The sequence below is a fragment of the Maniola jurtina genome, chromosome 8, assembly GCF_905333055.1.
Source record: "Maniola jurtina chromosome 8, ilManJurt1.1, whole genome shotgun sequence".
Taxonomy (NCBI): domain Eukaryota; kingdom Metazoa; phylum Arthropoda; class Insecta; order Lepidoptera; family Nymphalidae; genus Maniola; species Maniola jurtina.
This window is the reverse complement of record NC_060036.1, coordinates 7,318,813-7,332,719: the sequence shown is the minus strand read 5'-3', so window position 1 is coordinate 7,332,719 and position 13,907 is coordinate 7,318,813. Positions and strand designations below refer to the sequence as shown.

Sequence of the window (13,907 nt, the reverse complement as noted above, 5' to 3'; positions counted from 1 at the left end):
TCCGCATGACTTTTATTTGATTAAATGGATGTTTTCGTTGAAATTATCGTAGTGATTCATGAAATACAGCCACATTTCCAAACTACTTGGGTAGCTAGATAGATACCTATCTATTATGTACTTACTTTATGGATGTTAAAATTTCTATAAGCGCATTAGGCGATTTTTGGGAAATGTTAAAACTTCAAGGTCACGTCATCGACATGCTTAGGTACATGCAAGTGTCAAGTATTCTTTGGTAGTAGGTGTACCTCCTAACAGCTAAGGGTTCCGTACCTGAAAAGGAAAAAAGGAACCCTTATAGGATCACTTCTTTGTCTGTCCGTCTGTCGTGCTTGTCAAGAAACCTACAGGGTGCCCGAAATCCAAAATCAAAAATCCGAAAACCGTGAATTTGTGGTTACATCAAAAAAATTATCAAAATATGTCATGAACAAATAATTAGTATTATCAACTTTCAAAGTAAGATTAATAGGTATACCAAGTGGGGCGTCATATGAAAGGGCTTTACCTATACATTCTAAAACAGATTTTTATCTGTTTTTATGCATAAGTAATAGTTTTTGATTTATCCATTAAAATGTCAATAAAAGCAAAATGGGTTGCACAATAATTAGTCAAGATTTACTAACTTGGATCAAAATAAAAGCCTTATTTCGGCAACAAGGGTTTTCCTGGATTTGATTTCCGGGGTTTTATATATTGTTTTGTTTTGTGGGATTTCAAATTATTGAGCGCTATCCAAATGGCAGAGCAGCGCAGCGCGTGTATGTTGCTTTGCCGCGCGGCTATTGCAATTTCCACTGATTAGTTTTACATAGCAGTGGCCGAAAGAAGAGATTCATTGAGCCCAAAAACAATATCATCACTGATAAGAACTAAATGTAATTTAATTTCAATAACTTTAACTGTATTGATTTACTTAAATAAAATTTTAAGTAAGGAAAGGTTCTAGAGGATATTGGAAACATTAAAAGTCTGAGAAGTTTTTATTTCTTGAACGAATGATGAAAGAAAAAGACTGTTTAATTTTTAGAATCACAGTCAGAATCTGAATTATAGTTTCTTTATTGAATTACACAATATGTTTAGCATATAAATAATATGTAAGTTGAAGGGAAGGACAAGGTTTACTAATATAATGATGTGCAATAATAATGAGTTAAATTAATATTATGTAGATGAATGATACTAATAATAATAAATAACATAATTACTTAAATCAGTTTATTGTTACCAAAGTGTAAGTTATCCATACAAATTTTATATAAATGATATCAATTTAAGTAGTTATACTTGTTTTATATGAGAGGTAAAAAAGACAGCTAATACATCCAGGTTTTTCTCTCTTAAATCTGGGAAATATGAGGTCCTTGTCCTAGTTTATAGATATAACAGATAGCAACCCTATGGCAGGGATATATTAATATTGCTTTTTAATAATGGCCTAAGATCCGTTAAGTAAGTTTACAAAAGTATTTACTAATAGGAACTTAACGAAATACAGAAAAGTGAAACTTTCAACTTTCCTCATTTATTTTCATACATTTCTATAATTTCAATAGATACGTTTTAAACTTGCAAGCAACCTTTTCTAGAAATACAGATTTTAGGTGCCTACTTTTATTTGAAAGAATTCAAAGGTAACTAAGTTAGAAACAACTAAAATTACTCGCAGCAATAGTAATTTTTACGCAGAATAATAGGTATCTATTGAGATATGAAATAGCGAAATGAAATATTAATGTCTTATATGGACACTTAATTGTTGCTTAGAAAGTTTTGTGTGACTCGTCAAGATTTTACATCGCATGCTCGCACGCTGCGCGAGAAAGCACGACGCGTGATGCGGCGCGCGGCTCATGACCGTACCAACTACCAGTGGCCGTCAATCGTAGACGCACTGAATCACACAATAACTAATAATTGCCATAAGGAAATAGTTATCAATTATTACCTATGCCTAACGTACTTAATTTAGGTACTTACTACAATTAAAATTTTGTTTAAATAATAATTATTGTAGTCGTAAATAATGGATTTCAACAGACGCAAGTCGAAAGTAAAAGCTTTGATTTTAGTGAAAATCGCAGATTAAAGCCAAGAAACCTGTGCCGCGAACTGACCTACTGACCGCAGACAATTTCACTTTTTAGAATTTATATGATTTCATTTACTTCGGGTAAGTTTTGATTTTGTGCTACATATCGTTACATAAAGTAAGTAAATTGTGATGAAATCGCTACGGTTATTATCGCCTAAATAGATCAGCTGACTTAGGTTAATGTCATAGTCATGCTGTTATATAAAAAGGATTGTTGTTTAGTAATGTCAAACAAAATCTGAATTTCTATTATTTTCTAAAATAATCAATAATTGTATGTTTTCGTAACAAATTTAAAAAAGGGACTATTAATTAGTTAAAAATAATTATCTAACCTGACAAGTCTTTCCAAATATCCGCAATGGAGATGGTCCGGGAGGTTTAAGTTTCACAAATACAGTCTGTCTTCGAACTTTAGGTCCGAATTGACACATAAACTTATCCTGAACACGAGCACAAAGCCTACTCGAACTTAAACACGCCATAGCTACAACTGCGAGCAAACGCTTGGAGACATGAACTACTTTACAATACGTGCAGAGCCATCGCGGATCGGCCTTTTCCTCCCCACTTAGGTCAAGACAGCTGATTGTCAAAGTGCTGTCAATTTTGTGAATTGATCTATATTGCCAGAAACATTTATTTAGTACCATTTTGAAAAGTTTTAGTAAACTTTGAGGCAATAATAATAAATAAATGCCAATCTTTTCACAAGCTTATAATCGTTACAATAATTTTAGATATATGTTTTCGGGGCAAAAATCTGTAATTAATATTATTTTATGTACAAAAGTAGTTATGTCAATATATTTGTCAGTCAGCTAGCTGTTCACGACTCAACAGTTTAATCGATCTATTTTGATGAAATCTGATTCAGAAATAGCTTACGCCCTGGGGAAGGACATAGGCTTGAGGACGGAAAAGCAAAAATTTCCACGGGATTCTTAAAGACTTAACTTTAACTTTAACCAATTTACGTACATAACTAATTACCTATAGTTAATTATGAAATTTTGTACAGAAGGTAACTTGTATCCCAGAAAATGGTATAGGAAACTTTTTATCCAAGAAGTACCCAGTCGTCCCACGGGTAGGTACCATCTATTATTACATAATATATAAACCTTTGATTCCATCCCGTGGTTTGAGTTGTGTGTTGATAAATCAGTCAGTCAGTCAGTCACCTTTCTTTTTAAGTAATTGCATAACAGGGACTTAAGTTATTGTAATGACATAGTGACCACTTTGGATTAATAACAAATCTGCAATACACCTATTCTCAGATTCATGATTAAATCTCTTTTATACAAAAACTATAATATTCTTAAATCAAATATTATAACATTCTATTCTTTAATTTTCAATAATTTTTTTGATAAGTATTCATTTATTTGAGTTAAACATGGAGAACTCATGTTTTGAGTTCCAACATAGCAGAACCTGAAAATTAACGCTGCAGGTAGTCAAATACTGCACAGTATTATGCTGATGCAGTAACTGTAATCCCTTACCTCGTTTTTAAACATTAACTAACGCACTGTACATTTTTGACTTAGGTAATCACTTTCACAAAGTAGTTAATTACCTGGGTAGTCTCAAGTGAAGCGTCAAATTCGCTCATACACTGCAATAGGCTCTATATCAAAAAAATTAATTTTGGATCCGCTGGCAGATGAACTTTTCCCTATAAAATACCTAGTTACCTCTTTTCTCAATAACTTTTCTACTTTTTAGCATTCCGACTTGGGAGAATAATGAAAATGATAATGGAAACACTAAAAGCACAGTACAAAATTCACAGATCATGTTTATCGAGCATAGAGTAGAGAATATAGATGAACCCTAGTCTTTGAAACCTAAACTAGTATAATAGTTATCTGTGAACCTACTTGATCTGTGTGCACTGTGCCTATAAAATAATAGGTACCTACCTAAAAAAATTAAAATAATAATTACTGAACGTAGTGTTTATATACTCTTTGATTACTGGTTATCTGTGTCCAGGTGAAGAAAAGAGGAATTTTTTGTGGTTGGTGATCAAGAAAAAAGGAAAAAATTAGAATAATATCTACAAAAGAATTTGATAAAACTGTTTGTTTTTCAGTTTAAAATCAGATACCTATTACACTACATTCAAAATGATACCTCGTGTCCATCATCTGAAGAATATAATAAAGAATTTTGAAAAAAATGTCCTACAAATATTTGGATTTCCACCTAGAGGTACTTACTTAAAAATATTTTAATTAATCCTGGGTTCAGTTGAAAGCCAGCAGGCCTTTTTTCTTATCTCAGTGGCTGTGTAATTAAGTGTCCAACAAATTACAGTTAAATTCCTAATGTGTTATTTTGCAACATTTGGTTGGTTACTTTTCATAGTGCAAAAATTTCAGTCACGAAGATACTAATTAAACAGCTTATGGTGCCTAGATCTGCTGGGTAAATTCTCCACCAAAAGGGTGCAACTGTGAACTGTCATACCCCTTATCATAAATTATATTTTATCTCATTTGCTATGGAGGCTGTTATGCCATAATTTTAGTATAAACAAGTGTAAATTAAAAATTTTCAACACCCCCGACAAATCATTATCAAATAAATAATTATGTATATCTAGGCAACGTCCATCTTGACAGCTTGACATTTGTCAATTGACACTTGAATATTATGAACCTAAGGGTTATCTAACCTTCTTTTCTACAAGAAAACTAGAAAATAGCTGATAACTTTTAAACGGCTGAACCAATTTTTTTGGATTATAGCTAAGAACACTCTCGATGAAGCCACCTTTCAAACAAAAAAAAGTAAATTAAAATCGGTTCATTCGTTTAGGCGCTACGATGCCACAGACAGATACACAGATACACAGACACACAGATACACACATCAAACTTATAACACCCCTCTTTTTGGGTCGGGGGTTAAAAATACATAATTATACTTCCAACATTGCACTTTGCTCAATTACTGTAGACTAAAGGGTATCAAGCCTCAATTAATGTGATTCAGTATCCCAAATTTTTGTTGGGATAAAACTACCCTATAACGTTAACTCAGAGTCTCAGCTACCACTGTACCAAATTTCATTTGTCTTATCCGTAGTTTTCACGTGATGTGTGCACATACAGAGGACACAAAAAAATTTAAAAAATGATTTGGGTTCTATATCTATAATAATGTTCCTCGGACTAAAAATTCAAAATATAGCAGAAATCATCCACTTACAGTTTTATTATAAGTATACATTGGACAACCTACATCTTTGCAGCACTGTCTCTGCCTATCCTTTACTTGTCCTCTATTTCATTTGGGATTGATTTTAGTCCTACCGTGGTCCTACCTAACTACTTTTATTTATTTTATTTTATAATTTGTATTTTAGAGTTGGCGTTGGCATATACTTATGAGAAAAAATTACCACAACCCAAAAAGTTTTCCATTAAAGACATTGTTGGAGATGGAATTTTGTTAGCTGTACCCAAATTTAGGAGAACTGTGGAAAAGAGATGGAAGAGAAAATTTGGAAGTCCAGAATATGTGTGGAAAATGCTAGTACCAAAAACTAACATCATTGTTTGCAATGATTGTGGGCATTACCATGAGCGTGGCTACATCTGTGGTACAAAGTTATTTTTAATTATTTCTATTAGCCAAATTGGATGTATTTTAGATTCAATATATAAACCAGTAGATGGATTCCGAAAAATCGGCATTAATCATTATTACAATCGCAATTGTTGGCTTTTATGGTATTCTTGTTGCAACAATGCCTTGTTTGTAGCCAATAAGCAGGGAGTGTAAACCAATCATTGCGATCGTGACATTGTAGCTGTCACTCTACCGGAAACGACCCCAGAAATACAAATTCTGATTACTCAAAAACCTCTTAGCATTATAAATTCTAAATAGCCATTTTTAGGGTTCCTTACCTCAAAAGAAAAACTGAACCCTTACAGGATCACTTTGTTGTCTATCGGTCTGTCCTGTCGAAACAGCCTATAGGATACTTCCCGTTGACCTAGTATCATGAAATTTGGCAGGTAGGTAGGTCTTATATTGTGAATTTGTCCTTACATCACAAAAAACCAAGTGGGGTATGATATGAAAGCATCAATGATCATATGATATTTATGTATTATAGTTTTTGATTTATCGGGCAAAATGTCGGAAAAATTGCCTGAGTATGGAACCCTCAGTGTGTGAGTCTGATTTGCACTTGGATGGTTTTATTTAATATTAGCTGACCCGCCCCCAAAAAAAAGAAATGTTTTGGGGTCTAAATCGATAGTAATGTTTTACTCCGATTAATATTTTCAAAACATATTAATGTATAGAAATTGTTCACTTACAGTTTCAATTTGAGTACAAGTAGATTACTTATAATAAAACCATTTGTTATAAAAATTGCTGATTCCAGGCCATTGCTACAAAAAAGTGGAAGAAGAAACAAAAGAAATTCAAGATAAAATACAGGAAAAATTGGGCAACCTAAAACCAATTGAAAGTGAGGTCATTGTTTTGTATAATGGGGAAAATTTGCCAGAACAGGTAATTATAGAAAAACCTAGAAATGCATATATGGATTTAGGTTTTTAAAAATCCTGAGGAACTTTTCAATTTTATGTGTAAAAAAGTATCTATCCAATAGGATGTAATCTATCTCAAACTGCAAGATTGGTTCAGTATTTGAGCAGTGAAAACTAGACGACAGATAAACTTTCGCATTTATAATATTAGTTATTGTGACGAACACTCAGAAATAAAAGAAATTAACTTGTATAACCCAACAGGGAATTAATTCCGATATTCACAAGATTATATGCAGTAAATAAATCACTCAAAACTACACGTAATAATGCGCGCACGCGGCCCGACAACCGCTTTTATGCATCGCCATCACTCCTCTCCTCTCCTCTCCTCCCCTCTCCGCACCTCTCCTCGCCTCGGCTCGTCACCCCTCGCCTCAGTACTACTCGCTGCTCGCTCCTTCTCTCTCTACCCGCTCCTCGCACGTTACAGTCGGCCGTCCTGAAACAATTGCACCGCAATTGGCGCGGCGCAAAAACATACTTTAGCTCTTCAATAAAATCTCCTCAGCTCACAATTTTAAACTTCTAAACTCAATCCAGATTTTTGACCTTTACCAGCTACCCAGTTTGAACCAACTGCTCAAATTGAAGCAACTGCTCAATCTGAACCAAATGCTCAATCTTAAACTGGTCAATGTAACTAACTGCTCAAACTAAACCAACGGCCAAATTTAAACCAAATGCTTAAACTGAACTAAGTGCTTAAACTTAATCAACTGCTCAATCTAAACCTACTACTCAAAGTCTCAATCTAAAACAACTGCTCAATTTAAATCAACTGTTTGAACTAAACCAACTACTCAAACTAAACAAACTGCTCAATTTAAACCAACTGCTCGGTCTAAGCCAATTGCTCACTTGAACCAACTGCTCATCTGCGCCAACTGCTTGATCTGAATCAACTGTTCAACGTAAACCAATTGCTCAATCTCAATCAACGTCTCAATCTAGACTAACTGCTCAATCTTAAGCAACTGCTCAATCTAACTAACTGCTCTACCTAAACTAACTGCTCTACCTAAACTAACTGCTCTACCTAAACTAACTGCTCAACCATAACCAACTGCTCAACCATAACCAACTGCTCAATTTATACTAAAAGATCCATCTGAACCAACTGCTCTATCTAAATCAACTACTCAACAACTAACTGCTCAATCTTAAGCAACTGCTCAATCTAACTTACTGCTCTACTTAAACTAACTGCTCTGCCTAAACTTAACTGCTCAATCATAAACGACTGCTCAATCTAAACTGAAAGATCCGTCTGAACCAACTGCTCTATCTAAATCAACTACTCAATCTAAACTAACTGCTCAGTCTTGACCAACTGCTCAATTTAAAGTCTAAACTAGCTGCTCTACCTAAACTAACTGCTCTACATAAACTAACTGCTCAATCATAACCAACTGCTCAATCAAAGCTAAAATATCCGTCTAAACCAACTACTCAGTCTAAACCAACTGCTAACTTGAACCAACTGCTCGTCTACACCAACTGCTTAATCTGAACTAACTGTTCAATCTAATCCAACTGCTCAATCTCAACCACCTGCTCAATGTTAACTAACTGCTCTATCTGAACTAATTGCTTAACCTTAGCCATCTGCTCAATCTAAACTAACTGCTCAGTCTTGAGTCTAAACCATATGCTCAATCTGAACTAACTGCTTAATCTATATCAACTGTTCCATTTAAACTAACTGCTCAATGTAAACCAATTAGGTACTCAATTTAAACCAACTGCTTGATCTAAACTAACTGTTCAATCCAAAGCCTTAACCATCTGTTCAATCTAAACTAACTGCTCAATCTAAATCAACTGTTCCATTTAAATTAACTGCTTAATCTAAACCAATAACTCAATGTGAAAACATAGGCTCAATGTGAAAATCTTAGACTCAATGTAAAAAGCTTAGACTCAATGTAAAAATCTTAAGACTCAACTTAAAACTCGATACCAAAACCTCGTTATTTACCTCGATATCAAAACCTTAAATTCAACGTCAAAATTTTAACTCAAAGTGAAATCTGAAACTCGATTTCAAAATCTTAAACTCAATATCAAAATCATAAACTCAATATCAAAGCTTAAACTCCATCCTAAATTCGATATCAAAATCATATACTACATATCCAAATTTTTATCAATTTCAATATCGAAATCTTAAACTCAATCTCAAAATCTTGAACTCACTATCAATATCTTAATTCGTTATCAAAATCTTAACTCGTTATCAAAATCTTGAACTCATTATCAATATCTTAATTCGTTATCAAAATCTTAACTCGTTATCAAAATCTTAAACTCACTATCAATATCTTAGCTCATTATCAAAATCCTTAACTCGTTATCAAAATCTCGAACTCGTTATCAAAATCTTAAACTTGTTATCAAAATCTTAAACTCGATATCAAAATCTTAAACTTGTTATCATAATCTTGAACTCACTATCAATATCTTAGCTCGTTATCAAAATCCTTAACTCATTATCAAAATCTCGAACTCGTTATCAAAATCTTAAACTTGTTATCAAAATCTTAAACTCGATATCAAAATCTTAAACTTGTTATCAAAATGTTGAACTCACTATCAATATCTTAGCTCGTTATCAAAATCCTTAACTCGTTATCAAAATCTCGAACTCGTTATCAAAATCTTAAACTTGTTATCAAAATCTTAAACTCGATATCAAATCCTTAAATTCAATATCAAAATCTTAAACTCAATATCAAAATCATGTACCTACTCAATAACAAAATTTTTACCTCAATATCAAATGTTAAACTCGATGTCAAAATCTTAACTCGTTATCAATATCTTAATTCGTTACCAAAATCTTAACTCGTTATCAAAATCTTAAACTCGTTATCAAAATCTTGAACTCACTATCAATATCTTAGCTCATTATTCTTAAATTCAATATCAAAACCTTAAACTCCATATCAAAATTTTAAATTCGTTAACAAAATCTTAAACTCGATATCAAATTCTTAAACTCAATATCAAAATCGTAAACTCGATGTCAACAGTTTAAACTCAAAATCAAAATCATAATATACTCAATAACAAAGTTTTTAACTCAATATCAAAATCTGAAACTTAATACCTAAATCTTAAACTTGATATCAAAATCTCAATTCGATAATATCAAGATCGTAAACTCAATATCAAAATATTAAACTCAATATCAAAATCATGTACCTACTCAATAACAAATTTTTACCTCAATATCAAAACTTTCTCGATATCAAAATCTTACACTAGTTATCAAAATTAAATTCTGAAACTTAAAAGCAAAATGTTAAACTCGATATCAAAATCCTAACTCGATATCAAAATCTCAACTCGATATCAAAATCTTAACTCGATATCAATTCTACAATATTTTGTTATGATCTTTAACTCAAAATCAAAATCTTAAACTTAGTGCCAAAATCTTAAGCTCAATATCAAAATCCTAAGCTCGATATTAAAATCTTAATTCGATATCAAAATCTTATCTTAATATCAATACCAAAATCTTAAACTCAATATCAAAATCTTAAACTCTTTATCAAAATCTTAAACTCCTTATCAAAATCTTAACTCGATATCAAAATCTTAACTCGATATCAAACTCTTAAACTCAATATCGCAATCTTAAACTCTATATCAAAATCTTATCTCGATATCAAAATCCAAAGTCTTCAAAGAACATGACATGACATGTAGGTACAATATAAAAAAGCAGTAGATTTGCACTTACCTCTTACCTTACTTACCTCTGCTATTTCCGAACATTGTTCAGCATGAGCAATGCTGTTCTCTTTTCTATCGTGGTCTAGTATTTGTTAATTTCCTATAAGAATCTCTCGTATTGCTCTGAAAATAACTAATAGCTCACTCGGTAAGGCGTGTATTACGCATGAAACGGCTGTTTGATCACTTAGCTGGCATCTGTAGTACATGGCTAACTTTTCTTGAAAATATTTTGTTATGATCTCATTCGTCATTTTAATCTGGACATCAACTTTCAAATTCAAATTCGAATTCAAAATATTTTAATACACGACTCCACAACTCCTCTAGTAACACACGTTACACAATCATCGTCTTCCATTTTTCTCAAGTGTGGTTGTATAATTCTAACAGGTTATGGTTATTCCAACCACGTGCCTGACCCAGAAATTTCGATTGCAAATTGAATGATTTTATTTCGTCACTCCACTGATAGATCTCGTCCAACTGAACAATTTTGCTAATCCAGCTTTCTACATAATAACACATGATAAATTTATGTATTAACACGGTTTTCTCGGATACTTTTCCGAAGTACCCTCAAAAAATAATAATTTAGCGGCTTTACCAACGTGTTTATCAAACATAACCTTCAGTTCAGTCTGTGTGTGAAATGACAACTTTTGCATCTGTACTCACTTACGGGTCTTGAAAAAAAACAGCGCTTTCACAATCTCTTGCTGACCTTCGCATTCTCTTCGACCTCAGGGATATTTCTCGCTTTTCTCGCTTCATTGTGAGATTTTTGTGGGCCTTATTCATCCCACTTCTGAATGTGACGAACACTCAGAAATAAAAGAAATTAACTTGTATAACCCAACAGGGATTTAATTCCGATATTCACAAGATTATATGCAGTAAATAAATCACTCAAAACTACACGTACGAGGGGTGGCTGAAAAGTTCTGAGCCTAAGGCACTTGTATTCGTGCTAATTACTCATCCGGCGGGTCACTAGTTGAGCGACATCTACCCACTATATAAGAAAAGTTTCATGTCATTAGCTTCATTAAGCTTTGAGTAATTGAACCGTGAACATCAACATGTCTGAGTCATCGCTGCAGTTAACGAAATTGGAACATCGCGCCGTCATAAAATTCCTCGTAAAAAAGGGGAAAACAGCAAAAGAAATTTTTGAAGAAATGTCTAGTGTATACGGAGAATCTGGACCGTCGTCAGCCACGGTTAAACGATGGACACGCCTATTCCAACAAGGCCGAGAGACTCTGGAAGACGACCCCCGCTCGGGCCGGCCGAACACCGCAGTCACTGATGAAAACATCGAAAAAGTAAAAAAAATTGTACTGGACGATCGGCGAGTAAAATTGTGGCAGATAGCAGAAGAGCTGAGCATCAGTAAGGAACGAGTTGGAGACATTATGCATAATCATTTGCATATGAATAAAGTCAGTGCGCGTTGGGTGCCTAAAATGCTCACGCCACTGGACAAGCAGCGACGAGTTGAAACTTCCGAAGAATTTATAGACCTGTGCAAGGACAATTTGGAGGAAATTTGCACTCGTATTGTCACCGTTGATGAAACGTGGATCCGACAATACGACCCGGAGTCGAAACAAGAGTCAATGCAATGGATAGAGAAGGGGGAAAAGCCGCCGAAGAAGTTCAAGGTGGAAAAATCGGCTTCCAAACTCATGGCCACCATTTTTTGGGATTGCGAAGGAGTTTTACTCATAGATTACCTCCAAAAAAAAACTACGATGAATGCAGAGTATTATGCAGGGCTTTTGAAAAAAGTTCGCGAAGCCATTGTTGAAAAAAGAAGAGGCAAAATCAGCAAAGGAATTTTGTTTCTGCAAGACAATGCGCCGGTTCACACAGCGCGCATTGCGAGGCAAGCCTTGCGAGAAACTGGATTCGATGAAGTGAACCACCCTCCCTATAGTCCAGATCTGGCCCCTAGCGACTATTTTCTATTTAAAAATTTGAAAAAGGACCTTCGGGGACGAAGATTTGGAGATGATGAAGAGATGAAGGCGGCCGTAAATGAACATTTTCAAGCTAAAGACGCGGCTTATTTTTTTTCAGGGATACAAGCCCTCTATAAAAGATGTCAAAAGTGCATTGAAGTCCATGGGGACTATATTGAAAAATAAATTTTATTTAGATTTTTATCTAGACTTTTAATGCCCTAGGCTCAGAACTTTTCAGCCACCCCTCGTAATAATGCGCGCACGCGGCCCGACAACCGCTTTTATGCATCGCCATCACTCCTCTCCTCTCCTCTCCTCCCCTCTCCGCACCTCTCCGCACCTCTCCTCGCCTCGGCTCGTCACCCCTCGCCTCAGTACTACTCGCTGCTCGCTCCTTCTCTCTCTACCCGCTCCTCGCACGTTACATTATATTGTAACTAGAAGATCAGTCCTGGCCTGTGGTCCTGGCCTTGCTCAAGTAGCCTTTCTGAAATCCTTCCTTCAGGCTTCAGATACATACAATTTCGCATTTGTAATAGATATATTATTGTAATTAATATTATTATTGTAGATAATTTAAGCCTCAATAGCTCAACGGTTATAGGAGCGGACTGAGATCCGAAAGTTTGGCGGTTTAAACCCCACCCATTGCACTATTGTCGTACCTACTCCTAGAACAAGCTTTACGCTTAGTTGGAGGGGTAAGGGGAATGTTAGTCATGATTAAAATAGCTAATATTCTTTTTTTTTTAAATTAGAAGATCTGTCCTGGCCTTACTCAAGTAGCTTTTTTGAAATCCTTTCTTCGTGATGGTCTACATTATAGAGAGAACCTACATACAAAAAGTAAAGTTTATATACCTAGCTGTTTGATTGGTGTACCTATTGATAATATTGTCAGTTACTCTTTTTATTATATTTTTGTAATACAATTTGTGATGATGACTACTAATAAAGTATGCTAATTGCTTATTTTATTGATTTTTCTAGCCCAAAGAGTTTTGGCAAGGGAAAAGGATAATTGAAATGAAGAAAGACAGACCACAGTGGTTCAGTAAGAATCTTTTGCAGAAATCAACACAACAACCATCAGAATCTAAAGACGTTAAACCTACTGATTTAGCTTAGACAATTTAGTAGTATGTAGTAGTATATTTAGTGTTTATATACATGTTATAATTATTATGAATAAATAATGACCTCAAATGAGTTGGCTGTTTGTTTTAAGTATTTAACTAAAATTTACCTATCATACTATGATGAAAAGTCATTTATAAAACTGCAATCCATAGTCTATTTGTCTGTTTGTAACCTACCTTTTCAAGGCTCAACTCCTAAACTGATTTTAACTAAATAGTTAGCTAGCTAACTGTTAGAACTTCACTGACAATGGGACTTTATCCTAAAAAATAAATAAAACCGGCCAAATGTGAGTCAGACTCGCGCACTGAGGGTTCGGCCGTACTCTGGTATTTTTTCAGACATTTTGCAAGGATAAATCAA

At 34.1% G+C, this 13,907-nt stretch overlaps 2 protein-coding genes across 2 annotated transcripts in view; one reads left to right on the top strand and one right to left on the bottom strand.

The window, feature by feature from the left end:
* Positions 1-2,679, bottom strand: part of LOC123867620 (all trans-polyprenyl-diphosphate synthase PDSS1) — an 86,647-nt gene extending 83,968 nt beyond the window's left edge. The window contains exon 1 of the mRNA XM_045909729.1: positions 2,440-2,679. Coding sequence (XP_045765685.1) covers positions 2,440-2,589 — 150 coding nt within the window. The 5' untranslated portion in view covers positions 2,590-2,679. The remainder of the gene's footprint in view (positions 1-2,439) is intronic.
* Positions 2,680-4,068: 1,389 nt separating this feature from the next.
* On the top strand, positions 4,069-13,614 carry LOC123867624 (39S ribosomal protein L32, mitochondrial). The gene is made up of 5 exons (XM_045909733.1): positions 4,069-4,133; positions 4,209-4,327; positions 5,487-5,723; positions 6,522-6,652; positions 13,395-13,614. Exons 2-5 carry the CDS (start codon positions 4,243-4,245, stop codon positions 13,530-13,532), a joined length of 591 nt encoding a protein of 196 aa, XP_045765689.1. The 5' UTR covers positions 4,069-4,133; positions 4,209-4,242; the 3' UTR covers positions 13,533-13,614.
* The last annotated feature ends 293 nt before the right edge of the window (positions 13,615-13,907 follow it).